The sequence below is a fragment of the Pelophylax lessonae genome (assembly GCF_965119305.1).
Source record: "Pelophylax lessonae genome assembly, chromosome: 2".
NCBI lineage: Eukaryota > Metazoa > Chordata > Amphibia > Anura > Ranidae > Pelophylax > Pelophylax lessonae.
In genome coordinates, this window is record NC_138769.1 from 485,242,171 (window position 1) to 485,262,143 (window position 19,973).

At 41.6% G+C, this 19,973-nt stretch overlaps 1 protein-coding gene across 2 annotated transcripts in view; it reads right to left on the reverse strand.

The window, feature by feature from the left end:
- The window catches only part of NALCN (sodium leak channel, non-selective), an 897,007-nt gene that overhangs the window by 42,639 nt on the left and 834,395 nt on the right, over window positions 1-19,973 (reverse strand). For both annotated transcript variants that reach the window (XM_082245388.1, XM_082245387.1), the window contains 4 exons: window positions 13,021-13,127; window positions 6,709-6,783; window positions 4,507-4,626; window positions 3,114-3,182 (listed from right to left, as the gene is read on the reverse strand). In XM_082245388.1, the coding sequence (XP_082101514.1) occupies window positions 3,114-3,182; window positions 4,507-4,626; window positions 6,709-6,783; window positions 13,021-13,127 (371 nt within the window). The remainder of the gene's footprint in view (window positions 1-3,113; window positions 3,183-4,506; window positions 4,627-6,708; window positions 6,784-13,020; window positions 13,128-19,973) is intronic.

The following is a 19,973-nucleotide window of genomic DNA, read 5'->3' on the forward strand; positions in this document are numbered from 1 at the left end:
GATATACTAATATCAAGGGAGTCCCAAGCTGGACTATACAATACATAGAAGATTCCAAAAATTCGACTCAGTAGCAGGCTAGACCATGACACTATGGTGATGAATACCAATAACTCGGAATTTTCAAAGTAATTTCCACCATAAAGGAAAGGGTGTCTAAAGGAGTGTCTGCATACCGGATAGATTGAATTTGATATAGAGGATCGGTCCTGTGATGATCAAGAGCAAATATACTTTTGGGGGGGGGGGGAGGGATGGTACAGTTCCTCTTGTATGTGGGGCAGCAATGTCAGGCCGACAATAGTTCCTCTGGGGCAGAGCGTCACTAACAATGTATAAGGAATGGAGGTGCGGGAGCAGGGGAGAGACGCAGTGCAATCTGCATCCTGCGCAGGCTCACACCAGGGTTAGGCTGAATCTTATAGGGAATGGTATTTGACCATGGGCCAAAGGATGGCCTTCCGCTGGTTGGTGTATTTTTGCTAGGTATCCACAGACAGCCTGGTGGTCACGGCCTTTTCTCTATCCCCTATCGGTATAAAGTTAATGCTCACCATGCACTTGGATCTTAAGTCGGTGGGCTTCTGCTTGTTTTCCCAGGTAACATTAAGATGAGGGCCCGGCATGCAGGTATGGCTCCGGCCAGCCACGAGGAGACGGTGTGTTCCAATTTGGAGACAGGATTTCCGCACCTTGGATGGACGCTGGAGTGCATCAGTGGCTCTTCCGGGTTGTGCGGGACCGGCGTGTGACGTCAACGCGTTTCGCGTGCGTGACGCACGCTTCGTCAGGACGACGATGCGCTCCAGCGTCCATCCAAGGTGCGGAAATCCTGTCTCCAAATTGGAACACGCCGTCTCCTCGTGGCTGGCCGGAGCCATACCTGCATGCCGGGCCCTCATCTTAATGTTACCTGGGAAAACAAGCAGAAGCCCACCGACTTAAGATCCAAGTGCATGGTGAGCATTAACTTTATACCGATAGGGGATAGAGAAAAGGCCGTGACCACCAGGCTGTCTGTGGATACCTAGCAAAAATACACCAACCAGCGGAAGGCCATCCTTTGGCCCATGGTCAAATACCATTCCCTATAAGATTCAGCCTAACCCTGTTGTGAGCCTGCGCAGGATGCAGATTGCACTGCGTCTCTCCCCTGCTCCCGCACCTCCATTCCTTATACATTGTTAGTGACGCTCTGCCCCAGAGGAACTATTGTCGGCCTGACATTGCTGCCCCACATACAAGAGGAACTGTACCATCCCTCCCCCCCCCCCCCAAAAGTATATTTGCTCTTGATCATCACAGGACCGATCCTCTATATCAAATTCAATCTATCCGGTATGCAGACACTCCTTTAGACACCCTTTCCTTTATGGTGGAAATTACTTTGAAAATTCCGAGTTATTGGTATTCATCACCATAGTGTCATGGTCTAGCCTGCTACTGAGTCGAATTTTTGGAATCTTCTATGTATTGTATAGTCCAGCTTGGGACTCCCTTGATATTAGTATATCAGCCGTGTAGCATCAAGTAGTACCAACGGTAACATATTAGATGGTCATGTTCCCTTGTTATTTGATGTTATTACATCGGTGCATCATTACATTTGTTGACTTTTACACTGTGGCATGCCAACCAGTGGATCCCTGAGCTCACCGCGTTCACAAATTCCGATTGGAATGTATGCGGTTAGCCAAGGTTCCCACTGGCTTGATTTTCTGGAGTGTGTGTGAGGCCGGCCTTGTGAGTGTGTGTCATTGTTTTTATGTTATGTATGTTTTCTGTAATTATTTTTGACATACCTGTTGAATTTTTGCAATGTGTCCCCTAGCCGGGGTAATTTTATAACCATGTGTCAATCCTGATCCATAATAAAGTTTTTTCTATTAATTCCACTGAGTTGGTTTGAGCATCCCTTTTTTGCAGCCGTTCTAAGAGGTCTCCTATGACCCCTTTCACCTGTATTCTATAGTATTGTTTCTTTGGCTGTGGTGGCTCCCTTCATACTATTTGAGACCAATTGGATTTCCAACGAGTCTCTTAACGGTTCTGTGTCCCGCCTACATAGGACACAGTAGTCTCACATCTTGGGTGCCTCCTTTGTTTCACCTTGAAGTATAAGCCTAAATTGATTTAAAGTTTTATTAAACCCTAAGGCCTCATGATTACTTTTCTCTGCCTATTACCTCCCCTCCTTGTTAGCCTATGTGTCTATGAACACTATAGGCGTCTTAAGGAGTTTTGTGGCAGCTGAGTTTACGGCAACAAAAAAACCCCCTTGAGCTCATATACACTCAGAAGCTCAAAAATGCTTTTTAAACTACAGGAGTTTTCAGATTTAAAAAGGTGGTAAAAGACATGTTTTTTCTTGCACATTAAAGCGGAGTTCCACCCTGGGACATTTTTTTTTTATAAAAATACCCCCGGGACAGTCAGGGCTAGTACATTCCACAATGGCTAGCCTCTGATCTGTCCCGGGTTGCACTTACCTGTTAGGAGAAATACTTACCTTGAAAAAGTATTGTCCAGCACTGCCATCTCAGGTGTGGGCAGCTTGAAGCCAGCGCGATCCTCTTCTGCGTCCTCTTCCGTCTTCTTCGGTCCCAGGAATCAATGCGCTTGCACCGGCCCCGCCGTCACTTCCGGTGCACGCGCGTCATCCCTCCACAGCTTCTGGGTATGCCCAGAAGCTGTTTGGAAGGGAATGAAGCGCGCGCACCGGAACTGACGTCGGGGCCGGTGCAGGCGCATTGATTCCTGGGAGCGATGACGTCCAGCTCCCAGGAATCATTGCAAAGTCAGGAAGTGACGACGAGCCGTGGCCGCCGAGGGGAGGAAGAAGGAAGTAAGGTAAGTATATTTTCTTCTATACGAGGTAAGTTAAAAAAAAAAAAAAAATTGCGATTATCCATTTGTTTTTCAGGTGACCCGGAGCGAGAAGATGGAGGTAAGTATAAATTTAGGGTTGAACTCCACTTTAATGAGCATTCATGCGCGTTCCCACGCCTGGCGTTAATGCATTCTGTTGGCCAGAATCCAGAATTCTGGCTATTACAATGCAATAATGTGCAGGCAATTAATCGACTATAATTTCTTTGGTTTTCTTAACTTACATGTTTTCCACATATGGAGAAAAACCTGAAGACTATTATACACGCACCCATCATATATGTATATTCATTCTGTAAAAGATAAAATATATATTACATACACTAGACAAATCAGATTTTTTTTTTTTTATTTAGCTCATTTTATAAGGAACATTTTTTGGAAAAGCATGAATATTGTTTTATACATTACTGTCTTATATCACAAAGTATCTAATCTAGTATGTAATCTAATCTAATGTATTTTTGGCGTGTTAGTGAAGAAATATTAGTGAACATGTAGTTGGACTATCACCAAGAAAACAATCAGGAAGGTGAGCCAGAATGTGTGTCAGTTCCCTGATTCCAGAACCCCCTCCCCCAATGTTTTCTCACTGTTGTCTTAGCTACCCTCATTATTCCTAAATGCTCATTTTCCCAGTGGGTGATAAGTCTCTAACCACAGAGATACTGATAGCCATCTGAGGACTACAACCAGTATCTCAGTAATTTAACAGTAATGTTGGTCATACTCATGCCAATATTCTAAAGATTTTTTACCAATTCCAATCTACCTTTGTTTGCAAAAAAGGAACAGATCAAGTCACCGTATCACCAACAGCTTATAATTTATATTTATATAGCCGGCATGTTTGTCAGTTGCCTTCACCTTTTAATTGATTTTGCCATTGACAGCTGGGTGAAAGTGATTAAAACAGCTATATTCATTATAACAGCTTCAGGGAAGAAGAAGATTTGTGATGCTGAGCTTACACGAATAAAGAAAAAATATGAGCAGGGACAGGAAGGTAAAATGGTTGTGAGAGCAGGAATTTGCAGCCAGTGCCTCACACGCCCTGTATACCTAGTGCAGTTAAAAGCTCTGCAACTTTCCTATTCAACTGAAAAATTACAAGTGGAATTACAATGCATTTTTACTGGGAAGTGGACCATCCATGCAAGCTACAAAAAATTTGGTCCCATAATTCGGTTTCATAATATTCTCCAGTAGCTGGCTGCTCACTCTATATCCAATAGTCTTTCTATTGGCACTCAGACATATGGACTTCAATGCAGCGTGTAGCAAGGTTCCAAAACTGGGTGAATAGATTCAGAATGTTGCCTCAGTCTTCATTCAGTAGAATTAAAGAAATTTAGCTTGACATTCAAAAATATATAAATCAATGTACAATATACATACATTTCTGCTTTTTACTGTCCTAAAATCCACAGAATTCTGCTTAATAACTAAAAATAATGTCATTTTAGAATACAGTTTCAAGGAGAACCAAAGGAAATGTAATACCATTACATTGAGTCAACTAAGAATAATCATTTTAAACACATTCTACTTTATTAACAGTAGAAAATAATAGTAGTTTTTCTAACTGCATTGTATAATTTAATTAATCTTTCTTACTAGTAAGGCAAAATGAAGTATCACCCAAATGACACCAAGTGATGTCACAAGAAGGTCATATCGATTTCTCCTACTCTGCCAAAATCCAGCTGGTGACATAGCGGTTATCTTCATTGTTACCTGGAGGAACAGAAATCAAGAATGTGCTAAAAGCTAAGATTAAATTAACACATTTTCAGTACGACAATTATGTTTACAGTTGCCACTGGTTAACAAGGAAATACTAACTTAAGAACTACATTAACGTTCTGTTACTAACTTTACATTTCTAACATGGCTACATTGTTCCATTCTCTGATTCACTAAGAGGTTTGTGAGTAATAACAGACCTGTATCTGGTAAACTCATAGAAAGCACAGTCAGTATCTATGTTGTTCAGTGAAGAATCAGTCTATCAATGCGTGGAAGCTAGCCAGGACAGACATGCCTGACTGAGGCTCTGAGTTGCACAAGTCCACACAGCCACTCACAGCTCCCTCCCCGGCTCCTTTCAGCATGCCTGCTTTTTCTCTCTATTCTGGTGCATGCCATGGTGTACAGAGGCCCTCAACAGAAATCCAAGTCAAAATACATCTGGGAGGAGCTCGTTTGGGCCCCTTCCAAGATGGCGGCACTGGGATTATTCTCCTCGCATTTCAACCTGACCTGCCAAAACAATTTGCTCAACAAGGCCCTAAAGCAGCCTAAACTTGTATGACTAAATCTCTCCCAAGACTCCTATACCAACAATCCTCTGAAAATCCTTCAGGAATTTCATAAACACCTAGCTCACCTCTATACTGACACTGGTACGTTTGACCATTCCCACGCGAACACTCTTTTTTCCCACGTCACTCTTCCGACACTCCCTGTCTCGCAACGTGAAGACCTAGAAAAACCTATCTAGGCCCTTGAAGTTCCTAAGATTATCAAAGCCCTGATACCTCATAAGCCTCCTGGCCTGGATGTCTCTTTTAGCTGAGTGAGCACAGAAGACTGTTTTTCTTTGTACAAAAGTGAATTTTTTAAAAGTAGAACTATGGCCTCACAATAACAAAAACATGCAGCACCTAATTATAAGTGCATCTGCACTCTCATTTTTTACTTTATCCCCCTGCAAAGTCTCCAAATACCTGTTGATTCTGCCAGCGAAGTCTGCCCAATGCAGCTTCTTGAAATTCTGTGGTAACAATGCTGCGCTGCTCCTGAATTCAGAGCAGAATTTGCTTTTTTATGTAGTGTGTGCCTTCTTGTACTACAGTTTGAGGAGAAGGTAGGGTTTGCATTATCAGCATCATCATTGCTGATTTCCAAGCCTGTAGCTTATAGTTAGTCCTACCCACTGCTTTCTGGATTGGCAACACTGCTACCATTGGTGTAACTCTCCCATTGTAGGCTGTAATGTCTAGGAGGTGAAGAAAGTGTGAAGCACAAATAAAGGAGGATTTGTCTGAGTCATGGAAGGTAAAGAAAGGTTTTTTGTTTACATTATATGGTTTGTGCATCATATGGACTGTCATACAGGAGCGTTTGAGATATACTTTAAGCAAAAATAAGCAAAATAAAAGCTTTATTTCACTTAAATATCTGAATAAACTCAATAAACATGGGGAAAGAAATAAATGCCTATTTAATTTAAATTAACCTCTATTAGAGTCAGAACCCTTAGGTTAGCTTTTGTTGAATTAATCAGCATCATAAATTGCAATGCTTTTTTTTTTTTTTACAGAAGTGTAGCGATGTGTTTTATTACAGTAGTGTCTAATACCACAGATAACAGGGACATAAGCAGATAATCTTTGCCCCCCCCCCTCCACAAATTCAGTTGACCGTGACCTTGTCATTCCATGAAAGTGAACTAATTCTGGTGTGTTTTGCTATGTGAGTCCCATATATATATATATTTTTTTTGGAAGTGATCATTATAAATGTATTTTCTATAGTTTGGTGCCTATTTTTTTATCTTTTATACCCTCCTAAAAATATCTCAGTAAGAAAAAAGGTTTGTTGCGTCTTTATTACATTGGAGATTCTAATAACTGGATTCAAAAGCATATGGAATTTGTCTAGCAGTCCAAAATGTAATAAATCTGTATACAGTATACCAGTACCAGCTTGATGTAATTTAATCTTTGTGAAGAGTTCTATTCATATTGGCTTATACTTTGACTGACCTTCTTTAGCTAATCTTCAAGAAGAACAATATAAATGGAAATACTTTACCTCTAGAACAAAAATGAAGGTGAAAACTACTGATATAGTTGCTAGAGGAACAGTAGATGGGTCATCAACATCCCACTGGAAAAAGAACATATCAATCATTTGTTGCAATGTTAGGACAAACACATTTTTGGAATTATTTAATATAGTCAAGGAGGTGGCTAAATCCACAAGTGTATTTGTACCTGTCATGAGACTCTCAACTTGGACGTCTGCATGCAGCGACCTATAGCATTTGGAGCATTATGGTAAGAGTAATGTACAGTACATACAGGTTAGGCACCTGCATCGGATTGGTAAAGGTTAAGTTATTCAGCTGAAATGTTAGGCTGCCCACAGACAAATATTTCCCCAACAATGACTTACAAGTAGATAGCTGCCATCCCTTGCATTACTCCAACAACAAGGGTTAGGAAGAGAAGACTTGCTTTAAGCTGGCCACAGATGGATCGAATTTCAAATAAAAAATCTTACGAAAAGTCTTAGGAAAATTTGTATGAAAATTCTCAAAATCTTTGCCTGTTGTTCGAACGATTTCATACTTGCAAACAATGTGCAAAATTGGAAATAGCAGATACATTTATCAAGCCATTTATCAGAGGCATACTGTAAGTTAATGCTTTAAAATGTTTGGAATATAATATTGGATTAGGTTTAGGGGGGAGATTAATACTTTACAGCCCTGCACTAAATACAGAATATAATATATATTTTATACATATTAATTTAAACAAGAACTTATGTTAACAGGTAAGCACAACTACATCTTGTTATGTGATCTCAGTGTAGATCTGTTATCTTTTAGTAATTACTCATTTAGTGTTACAGTTTAGCTCATGCAAACATCTTATAGGTTGTTAAAGTGGCACTCATTGTTCACAGAAAAGAGGAGAGCTGCCTGTGAAATCTCTGAAAAGATTAGTCTTTACTCTTTGTCCTAGAGACTAATGGCAGGCCATACATTGTGCGGTTTTCTTTCCTTCCGCCATGGATGGAAGGAAAGAAAATTGCTTGATTCCCTCATCAACACAGTAAGTGTTAATGGAGAAATCCCTCCAGCAGCACTATTGTGTTCTACCAGCAGGGAGGCTTTCCTGTTCCTGCTGGCAGACCACAATGATTAGTGTTGCCAGCTACGGGCGGCGGCACTAATCATTTGAGAGAAACCTGATAGGCTGGTTGTACACAATTGATGGATAAACTTCTGTACAACCAGGGTGCCCATACATTGATCGAAATTTGGTTGGTCCCTGCTGAATTGGATGTATTTCGATCCATGTATGGCTGGCTTAACTGCTGCAATTGGGACTTAAATTTATATAATTCTCTCCAGTAAGGAGACACAGACAACAATAAAATGCTGAGAATGTATAGAATTATGTTGGAAAGTTTATAGCAATAAAAATCTGACAGAGGTTCTCTCTCTTCCTTAACCACATCCCGCCCTATAGCGGACGTCATATGACGGCGGCAAGATAATACGCTCTGCACGCCCCCCAGGGGCGCGCAGAGCGGCAATCGGTGATGCGAGGTGTCAGTCTGACTCCCTGCATCTCCGATCTCGGTAAAGAGCCGTTGATCGGCTTTCCTTAGTTCGTGCCTGACAGGCACGAGTAAAGGAGCGTCGATCGGCGGCTCCCCTGACAGGGGGGGGTCGGCACTGGTAATCGGATTATTGATTACCAGTGCAGACCCTCGGGGGGGGTGCCACTAGAACCACCAGGGATGCCCACCCATGACCCCAGGGATGCCCACCTATGACCCCAGGGATGCCCACTATGGCCACCAGAGATGGCAATCAGGGCTCAGGGAGCCCCCCATTGCCCTCCCCATCAGTGCTGCCCGCCACTGCCCTCCCTATCAGTGCTGCCCACCAGTGCCCATCATTGCCATCTATCAGTGTCGCCCACCAGTGCCCATTATTGCCAACCAGTGCCGCCTATCAGTGCCCATTAGTGCCCATCAGTGCCGTCCGTCAGTGCTGATCAGTGCCACCTGTCAGTGCCCATCAGTGCCCACCAGTGCCACCTATCAGTGCCCATTAGTGCCCATCAGTGCCACCTATCAGTGCCCATCAGTGCCACCTATCAGTGCACATCAATGCCGCCAATCAGTGCCCAGCAGTGCCACCTATCAGTGCCCACCAATGCTGTATATCAGTGCTACCTATCAGTGCCACATATCAGTGCCGCCTATCAGTGCCACCCCATCAGTGCCACCCCATCAGTGCCTCCTCATCAGTGCCTGTCAGTGCAGTCTCATCAGTGCTCATCAGTGCAGGAAAGAATGTATTTATTTACAAAATTGTATAACATAAACAAAAAACTTTTTTTTTTTCAAACTTTTCGGTCTTTTTTTATTTGTTTAGCAAAAAGGAAAAAACCCAGAGGTGATCAAATACCACCAAAAGAAAGCTCTATTTGTGGGGGGAAAATGACTTAAATTTGGTGTAGGTACAGTGTTGCATGACCGCGCAATTGTCATTCAAAATGCAACAGCGCTAAAAGGGGAAAATTGGCCTGGGCAGGAAGGGGTGAAAGTGCCCTGTATTGAATTGTTTAATCTATCCAAAACAAATAAAATGGCAGCAGTTCTACCTTATAACACACTTTCCTGTTCACCATTTTCTAAAATCCTAATAAAATAACCTCACACACCTCCTGCTATATCAATCCAAAGAGTTACTAACTGATTAATTAATTATTAATTAATACCAAAGAGTTGATATAACTGATAAATATTTAAACCTTTCAGTTCTGTTCAATGTTATGGTGACTTTAACTGTACAGCCGATCCTTTGTCAAACTTTTCTAGACATCTGCATGCTTGAGCAATAGCAATACAGTAACAGTATTTTATTGTTTTCTTCCATGCAAAAATGTATATATACAAACCTTCTGGAGTCCATACCTCGACATGTTATGGGGAGTGGTCAGAATGTTATGGTCGATTGGTGTATTTGTAGTACATGATACTCCTGCACAGAGAAGCATCTATCTCCCTTTATGTTTCATTGGGGTTCGGCCATTCATAATACCAAGTAAAAAAGTCATACATTTTGGGGAATAAACATTTCAAAAAGAAAATGTGCACAGTAACTTTTGATGTAAAGTAGGAATAGGTGAAGTGGTTTTGGTAAAACTGATTTGGCATCAGTGAAATTCAGCAAAAGTAAGGACTCACTGAGCTGCTTCAGTGAAATTTGCTTAATTTCACAGAAGCCATCGCAAAATTTAGCTGAAATGAAAATTTGTTCCATTTTGCTCACTGAGCCCGTAATTAAAAAGATAAGATAGCACCAAACGTAATTGATCCTCTCCATAAAAGGAAATTTTTTTCAGAATTAACAGCTTTTTACCCATGTAAAAAATGTGTCATATATACTTTGGAGAGAACCAAATGGTTCAAAAGTAAGGGTTTTCCTTTAACAGTTACAGGGAAAGAGTATGAGATTCTTTTGTATCATGTGATACCAGGTATGTGGTATGGTTATTACAATGCCTGTGTGGCAAGCAATATGTAGAGAGAACAACCAGGAAATTTAGGGATCGTGTTAGGGAGCATATTTATTATATTAAGAGAGGCTATAAGAATCACAGTTTGTCAGCACATTTTAGAAAACACCTTGGAAGAAACCGTAGAGGTATTAAGTTCTTGGTGACTGACAAGTTACAATCCCAGTGGAGGGAATGCAATCGCACACGAGAGGTCTCAAGATTAAAATTGTGCTTAATTCATGAAATGAAAACAATTTCTCCCTGCGGCCTTAATGTTGACTGGGATATGAACTGTTTTGTTGATACCAGTTAAAGTATATTTTTTCCCAATTGTGTCCCTGTAGTTTACCTCCCTTTTTGTTTTGTTGCTAGTATCCTCTTTTTTTCAACTATATTCTTGCCATCCCTCTTATATGTAAAACTGGTCCTCTGTTTTACATGTATTTATATTTTAAAAATATATACTGTATATATATATATATATATATATATATATATATATATATATATATATATATATATATATATATAAAATTTGTATTCTTTGTTTTGTCTGTATCTCTATGGTTCTGTATTCCAGTGTTTTGTAACATGCAGCCTACCCGGGCTTCACATACATTGCAAAATATGTAAATCCAACATATATTTTATATTCCTGATATGTGCCTGCTGTACCATTGTACTTATTTGAAAAAGTATTCCGTTCTGTATTGTATTGCTTTCTTTGTGTAAACTCCCTGGTGTTCCTACCAGTCCCTCTGCGTTTCTATTAAAAACTGACCACACTAGACATTAAAGCACAGCATGGTCAGTTCACTAGCTATGCTGGAAACTCAGCCTGCTCTCCTCCAATGATCAGACTTGTCCTGACACTTCCTGCCTCTGCACAACCATTCACTGGGAAGATCAGTGTGCTGCGGTTTCTCCTCCCCCAGCTCGTATGCAGCTGAGAACAGAGGGAATGTAATCACTTACGAAAAAGTGTTTATAATGTTTTTCATATGTATACACAAATGTTTTGCCTTTCATTTCTGTTTTAAACTGAATGGGTTGTTTTACAATTTGTTTGAGGTTGGGCGTTTTATTATTAAATGAATTTTACCAAATTATAGTTGTATGCTGGTAAGTGAGTAGCCTTTGGTCTATAGAATAATAGCAGTTTTGTTTGTACAAATTATAGTACTCACTGCTTGTACTGTAGTTGCCTTAGGCTCCATTCACACCTGGGCGTTTTCAGCTCCAAAAACGCTCAAAAGAAACGCTTCCAAAACGCCCATCAAGTAAAACCCCATTCATTTAAATGGCCCCTGTTCACATCTGAGCGTTTTGCAAAACGCCTGTAGCTGAAAAAAGTACATGAGCTTCTTTTTGGGCTGATTACCAGCGTTTTTGATAGATGTCAATGAAAAACGCCTGAAAAAATCGCGGTAAAATCGCGGTAAAAATCGTGGTAAAATCGCGGTAAAATCTAGGTAAAAAACGCTACGCTCAAGTGTGAATGCAGCCTAAGAGCGGTTTTATTTACACTTTTATCTGGATGGATGTGGGAGCTGCTACTATTTTATTTATTTGAAGTTTATTTTAAAAAATACTATACTATGGTTCCTCTATTCTGCTCTGGTGTGTGAGCTTTGTCTGTATAGCGATCAGAGAACATTATTGTGCCTTCTAGAGGAGTGGAGTATTTGGATGTGCTGGTCGAAGGCTGGAGCCTTAGTAAAGGGAACTTAACATATAACATAATGTTTTTCTGGTGGATCGTCGCCTGAGGAAGAAGCACGCATGCTCCGAATGCGAGCACCCCCCTGCCACTATTGGATGTAAGCCTGGATACTGAACGCTGCCAGAAACACAGGAAGTGTCGGACTCCACCGGCACAGCCAGGACCACGGCCGCCACAGTGTACTTCCCTAACATCCCTACAGTGTTGCAGATGAACCATCACCATTTGCTGATCAACTATTTCCTCTGTGTGAATTACTACATTGTTTTTATGTAATAAATAACCTTTTAATCTACACTGAGGTGGCACTGCTTTTCTTCTCCTACCCCTTTTTGTCTGTTGCAGAGTCCCTCTAGCTCTGTATGAAGCCTGCAGCCACCTCCACCATCCATTTCCACTAACCCCAGGGATTGAACTATCTTTCATACCTCCTAAAAAGACTACCTATAGCCACAGTTGAAACGTTTTTCATAAGATCGAATGTACTTGACTCTTTCACTGGCGCAGGTCAAATGTTTTGTATATGTAAATATTAGATGGTCCATTCTCACAAAAAGATAATTATCCCAATATGACTTGATTTGATTGCCATCATGACCAAAATACAAAACAAAGGGGGAGGGGCACTTGTGATATCACAGGTAATCAACAGCTGAATCCCATATATAGATATGGGGATCCTCCACACCTAAGAAAAGCAGACGATGTCTAGGTCATTTAAGTCCCCACATTGCATAATCACCATCAGTCATTATATTTACCACCATTCATAGCAGGGCACCATTTTATTTGTGCAGATGCTATATTCTTAATGGCTCTGTTATGGAAGCGAAGTGAAAGATTGCACATTATTTGATAAAAATTATGCTAAACCCACTATTTATCTCACTGTTTACAGGCTTCCCTTTACTATTTTTTGATTATTTTCTTAAATATATTCTGATGTTAAAATCAGAATGCCAAGACTACAAATGTTTACTATATTGTAGCAATGATGAACAGAGAGTTTTATACACTCATTAGGTTAATTGTGTGCCATAGTATATCCTACTATCAATTTATTAATTTTATCTGGCATAAATTCACGTTTCATACCTTGACAGAAAGAAGAACTGACTGCGCCAAGACCAGAACTGCAATAGTTCTCTTGAAAAATGGATGCTGTGTGATGTCGTACATTCGTGCTCTGAAACCGTCATTATCTGCAATAGAAATACCAGTTAAACAAAAGCTTATAGAATCAGTTGTAACTTACAATTTACTGCACTTTTAATAATATGGCATACCATGAAGGCTTTACTGCATTGCATTAGACATTTGAGACAATGCAGACATCATAGTGTATAAATGAACTTTTTGCAAATGCATCCACCATTATGTACTGTACACAGTAATTAAGAGAGGATATGATAGGTTTAGTGTGGGAACATGACAATGACCAGCCATTTACAATTCAGGAAAACAGCTGCAATAAATTGCTTGCTGTTTGATCTTTCTTTATTAACATATTGGTTTAAAATAATTGGTGTGGTGATGCCCTAAATATCAAGGCATCAGTTAAACCTTAAGGAAAACATGTCAGAGCTATCAGAGCTAACACTTACAAAATTGTAAAAAGAAAAACTGTAAAAAGTGCTGTAAGAAGCACATGGAAAACAAACCCTAAAGTTTTACCACCCAAAAAAAGAATGTAAGAGTAGAAGAAGAGTAGAAATGATGTTGATTATTGTACAGATCCTTACTAGCAAGTACTGTATATACCATTCAAGTAAAAAGGAGAAGGAATTTTGTTCAGACAACACTGGAGAAAACACATAAAAATATCATAGTTTTTATTGGATACAGATGTAGCACCCTCCTAGGTGAGTGTTAGGCTCCTTTCACACGGGTGTTCAGTTTTTTATGCCCGATCACTTCCTTTTTTTTTTAAACAGACACGGATGACACTTGTGTCATCCGGTCCGTATGTCCTATTTTCATCCCATCCGTTTGCAGATGAAAAACGGACATAATGTATGTCTATATAAATACGGATGTCAGCGGATGACACCACTGACATCCGTTTTTGCGTCCGTTCCGTTTTTTGAATGGAAGAAAAAATAGGGTTCTCTTCCGTCCGAAAAAAACGGACATTAACGGAACGGACGACAAACGGATGTCAGCGGATGTACATCCGCTAACTTCCGTTAGCCCATTGACATGCATTATGTCCGTTTTATATCCGCAAATGGATGGGGTGAAAAACGGACATACGGAACGCCCGTGTGAAAGGACCCTTAGAGAGTACATAGTTCTTGGGTTTCCCTGCTTACCAGGGGAACTGTCAGACAAATTTAAGTACTCTCTGCCTAACAGGGAGCAGAGGTTTATTGATAGGGTCTGCTTAGTGTGATCAGATGCTGCTCATGCTTTCTGCTTGTTTCACACTGGTCCAATAGGATGGGGTATATTGGACAATGGGGGGGAAACCCAACAAATGGGAGCATGGGTGTAGGTACAGCCCTGCCCATTGGTAGAGGAAAGTGCCTCATGGCATGCAGGGTGACTGTATTTATACCAAGAGAGTACGTGTGCACGGGGTCTTCAACTGGAGAGCAGGGTCTCGAAGGGAGGGGGCTGCTGCGCCTCCTCTCTACAGGCTGCCATGTGGCCTCAGGTGGATGACCTGAGTTACAGAAGCTGCAACCCAGATGTCCTGCAGAGCTGGCTGAGAGTGGAATATACCTGGAAGGATCTGTTCCTGGTTTCAGATCCCCACCTAGGGCGTGTTCATTGAGGGCCATTCATTCAAGTGAGTGAAGTCAGTGGATGGGTGCCAGCTAAAGAGGATACTGGTTAATGTCCTGAAGAGTCAGTGTTAAATGAGTCTGCTGCCAGAGTGAGAAAATAACTTTTTCCTCCATACAAATACAGTATGGTTCCACAGAGAGTCTGCGATTCAGCTTAGTCAAGTGAGGCCAAGTGAGATTTTTTCTCCTCTGTGCATAGTTAAAATTGGGATATTCCACTAATCCCTTCTCCTATCCAAGTTATACCAATAAATACAAAAAAACAAACACCCAGGACTGGTCATTGGATAACGAGTGTAAGAGTGTGTGGGTGGTAGTTTGAAAATACCCGAATGGCAGTCAAATCTCCTGTCACTAAATAAAATGGTTAGCTTAGAGTCCTGTTTATACCTTGCGTTTGCTTTGCTTCAAAAATAATACCCCATGTAGCTTTAGTGGTGCTTCGAAGTGTCTTTAAAGTCTCCATAGAAGAACAAAGCTTGCTTAACCACTTGCCTACAGTGCACTTTCACCCCCTTCCTGCCCAGACTGATTGTCAGCTTTCAGCACTCTCACACTTTGAATGACAATTACTCAGTCATGCAACACTGTACCCATAAAAAAATTGTGTCCTTTTTTTCACACAAATAGAGCTTTCTTTTGATGGTATTTAATCACTACTGGGTTTTTTATTTTTTGTGCTATAAATAAAAAAAGACTGAAAATATTGTGAAAAAAAACGCATTTTTCTTTGTTTCTGTCATAAAATTTAGCAAATGAGTAATTTTTCTTCACAAATTTTGGCCAAAATTTATACTGCTACTTATCTTTGATAAAAATAACCCAAATAAGTGTATATTATTTGGTCTTTGTGAAAGTTATAGAGTCCACAAGTTATTGTGCTAATCATTGAAAATTGATCACACTTGACCACACCTGATGTACTGAAGGCCTATCTCATTTCTTGAGACGATAAAAAAGTCAGGAAAGTACAAATACCCCCCAAATGACCCAAGTAGACATTCCAAGGTATTTAATAAGGGACATGGTGATTTTTTTGAAGTTGTCATTTTTTCCCACAACTCTTTGCAAAATGAAGATTTTTTTTTTTTTTTTTTTACAAATTGACGTATTAACAGGTTATTTCTCTCACACAGCATATGTATACTTGCAACTACACCCCAAAACACATTCTACTACTCCTCCTGAGTATGGCGATACCATATGTGTGAGACTTTTTCACAGCCTGGCCACATACAGAGGCCTAACATCCAAGTAGTACCGTCCGGCATTCTAGGAGCACAAATTACACATATAATTTCCTGACAACCTATCACACTTTTGAAGGCCCTGGAGCACCAGGACAATGGAAACCCCCATAAAATGACCCCATTTTGGAAAGCAAACCGCCCAACATATAATTTTTGAGGCATAATGAGTCTTTTGAATATGTAATTTTTTTTCCACAAGTTTTTGGAATATGTGGAAAGAAAATGAAAACACATTTTTTTTACACAAAGCTGTCCATTTATGCAATATTTCTAACACATAGCATGTACATAGCAAAAATTGCACCCCAAAATACATTCTGCTATTCCTCCTGAGCATGGCGATACCACATGTGTAACACTTTTTCACAGCCTGGCTACATACATAGGCCTAACATCCAAGTAGCACTTTTCACAAAGTTGTCCATTTATCCACTTTAAGACTGGGCCCATTTTTGACACTTGGTGTTTACAAGCTAAAATCATTTTTTTTTGCTAGAAAACTACTTAGAACCCCCAAAAATTATATATATTTTTTTCAGCAGAGACCCTAGAGAATAAAATGTAGATCGTTGCAATATTTTTTATCACACCATATTTGCGCAGCAGTCTTCCAAATGCGATTTTTTTGAAAAAAATTCACTTTTTTGAACTAAAAAATAAGAAAACAGCAAATTTAGCCCAATTTTTTCCATAATGTGAAAGATAATGTTACGCCGAGTAATTAGATACTCAACATGTCATGCTTCAAAATTGCGCATGCTCACAGAATGGCGCCAAACATTGGTACTTAAAAATCCCCATAGGCAACATTTTAAAAATTTCTGCAGGTTACTAGCTTAGAGTTACAGAGGAGGTCTAGGGCTCAAATTATTGCTCTCGCTCTAACGATCGCGGTGATACCTCACATGTGTGGTTTGAACACCGTTTACATATGTGGGCGGGACTTGTGTATGCGTTTGCTTCTGCGCACGAGCTAACGGGGACAGGGTGCTTTAATTTATTTTTATTTTTTTCCTATTTATTTTATTTATTATTTTTTTATTTTTACACAGTTTAAAAAAAAAAATGTTTTGATCATTTTTATTCCTATTACAAGGAATGTAAACATCCCTTGTAATAGAAATAGGCATGACAGGTCCTCTTTATTGTGAGATCTGGGGTCAAAAAGACCCCACACTTCACAACTACACAAAAAAAAAAGATTGTTGAAAAAGAAAAAAAAAAAAAAAAAGCGGCCCTTTAAACCGGTTGCTAGGCAACGTCTTTTGACGTAGCTCCGGTCCTCCAAGACCATAGAGTCGAGTGAGGGCCATCTTGCCCTCACTCGACTTCCTGTCTCTGAGGATCCGGGACCGGATAGTTTTCCCCGCTGCCGGCGGGTCCGGTAAGCTGGGAAAACGTCTGGGACGCGGCAGGAGGGGGGGGCACCTCTTCCCCTGCACCGTAAGGGTAATTCCACGGCGAATCCGCCACTGGGACCACCCTTATCTGAAAGCCGACCGCCCGCCGTTTCAAAAAATACCGGGGTTATGGCAGCTATCTGCTGCCATAACCCCAGTATTTAGCTTTTAATGGCCGACGCATATAGGCAGTCGGTAAGTGGTTGCATGTATATGGCAAACAGGTGACGATGACTTGATGGGGTGACAGGTGACAATGACTGATGGGGTGACAGGTGACAATGACTGATGGGGTGACAGGTGACGATGACTGATGGGGTGACAGGTGACGATGACTGATGGGGTGACAGGTGACGATGATTGAGGTGACAGGTGATGATGATTGATGAGGTGACAAGTGACGATGATTGATGGGGTGACAGATGACAATCACTGACGGGGTGACAAGTGACGATGATTGATGGGGTGACAAGTGACGATCACTGATGGGTTGACAAGTGACGATGATTGATAGGGTGACAGATGACGATGACTGATGGGGTGACAGGTGACGGTGATTGATGGGGTGACAGGTGACGGGCGATGGTCACTGATAGGTGACAGGTGACGGGCGATGGTGCACGGCGGTACTGATGGCAGTCTCTGGTGACCGGGGAACTTTAGGCTATGTCCACATGTGAGCGTAGCGATCATGGGCAGAATCACTGCGATTTTGCACGTGATCCAGAAATCATTGCAAATGGCGGGACGCCTGTGCGTTGCCCGTGATTTGCAATAGCACCCCAAACGCTGTGCGATGTTGCCGCGATTTCCGCCTCCTGAATCGAGGTAACATCACGCAAACAACGCATGACGCCCCAAGGAAGCTCTTGTACCTCTTTTGGGCGTCATGCGTTGTTTGTGTGATGTTACCGCGATTCGGCAGGCGGAAATCGCAGCAACATCGCACAGCGTTTGGGGTGCTATTGAAAATCACGGGCAACGCACAGGCATCCTGCAATTTGCAATGATTTCCGGATCGTGGGCCGAATCGCGGTGATTCTGCCCGCGATCGCTACGCTCACATGTGAACGTAGCCTTATGGGTGTCAATTTCTGGGCACTGATGAGGTGACTGTTGGGTGACAGGTGCAATTGGGGGGGGGCTGAGGACTGTGTGGGGACCTTTATTAGTGTGATTTTACTTTTGACAGGTACACAGAGCAGTAACTCACTATTTCTAGCTCTGCTCTCCTCACACTGGAAACTGTATGAGGGGAGAAGAGCTAGTAACAGTGAGTTACTGCTGTTTGTTTACATTTTTTGATCGGCTGTGAATGGATTCACAGCCGATCACATAGTAAACAGTCACTGTCAGTGACTGTTTACTGCTGCCGGTGACTAGCTGTGTTGCTACGTAACACAGCGCCACCGACGTGACCGCGCTGCGCGCTCCTGATCGCGCATGCGTGGTCATCTTCCGGGCTGCTGTATTGTGATCGGCTGTGTCATTGGAACACGATCACGTGGGAAATAGCCATGCCCATTGGCTGTTTCCCCCCTCCCGGTGACGGGGGGTGTCCCGGGGACACCCTGACACCGGCAGTGCAGGGCGGCGCGCACACGATCGCGCGCCTGCCCTGTTTTCTGGGATCACGTCATATGATGTCTTCCCAGAATAATAGTCGCGCCGCTCCGCCGTCAATTGACGGCGGGCGGGCGGCAAGTGGTTAAAGAACCTGAAGCTTTTGAGAGGCTTTAATCCAGTTTTAGCTTCACTTTTTTTTTGACAAATTACAGGTATAAAATATCCACACACACACAAGGCATCTGCCAAGCTTTATTAAAGCACCACCAGAGCATAATTGAAGCACCACTGAAGCATTACCGAAGCATCACTGAAAGCGAAGCAGAAGCAACAAAAACACATAAAAAAGGCATGTTGAAGCGCTAGGCGCTTTAATCTGTGCTGACGTCAAAGCAAGTATAAATGAGCCTTGGTGACACCAGTTTTACCAACACATTATTGAATAAAAAAGTGCCAACCACCGCAATATATAGCTAGCCTTTGCAGTAAGGTGCACATGGAAGGGCAATGCACATCCCAAACAAACAGAAATTTCCCGGCATACTTACCAGATAGCCTGCAAAAAAAAAAAACAAATGTCCCTGTCTAACAATTCACAATAAAAACAGAGGGTTTAGTTTGCACACATTTGCAAATATATGTGTAAGCTGCAGTGCCTTTGTGAAGGCTCCTTTGTATACTGCAGTTTTAACTCTACAGTTTTGAGGGTCTCCAAGTTGGAGCACATAAAGCAGTGGATAGATTAATGGCAGGTTTGTCTAGAGTGAGCCTACTCCTCCTTAAAGGATTTTTGTTAGTAATGTGCATTGCCCTTCCATGTGCAATTTACTGCAAAGGCTAGTTATAGATTGGGGTGGTTGCCACTTGTTTTTACTGTTGGTGTAATTGAATGCAAGGATGCACCAGATGCCTTCAGGTGCTATTGTGCTCTTGCTGGGCATCCCGTGCATCCCTGTGCCTTGCAGGAAGCGTGGGACCCCTCCATGCTAGTCTGCCCTAAATCTACCCACTGCTATATGTGCTCCGACTTGGAGAATCTCAAA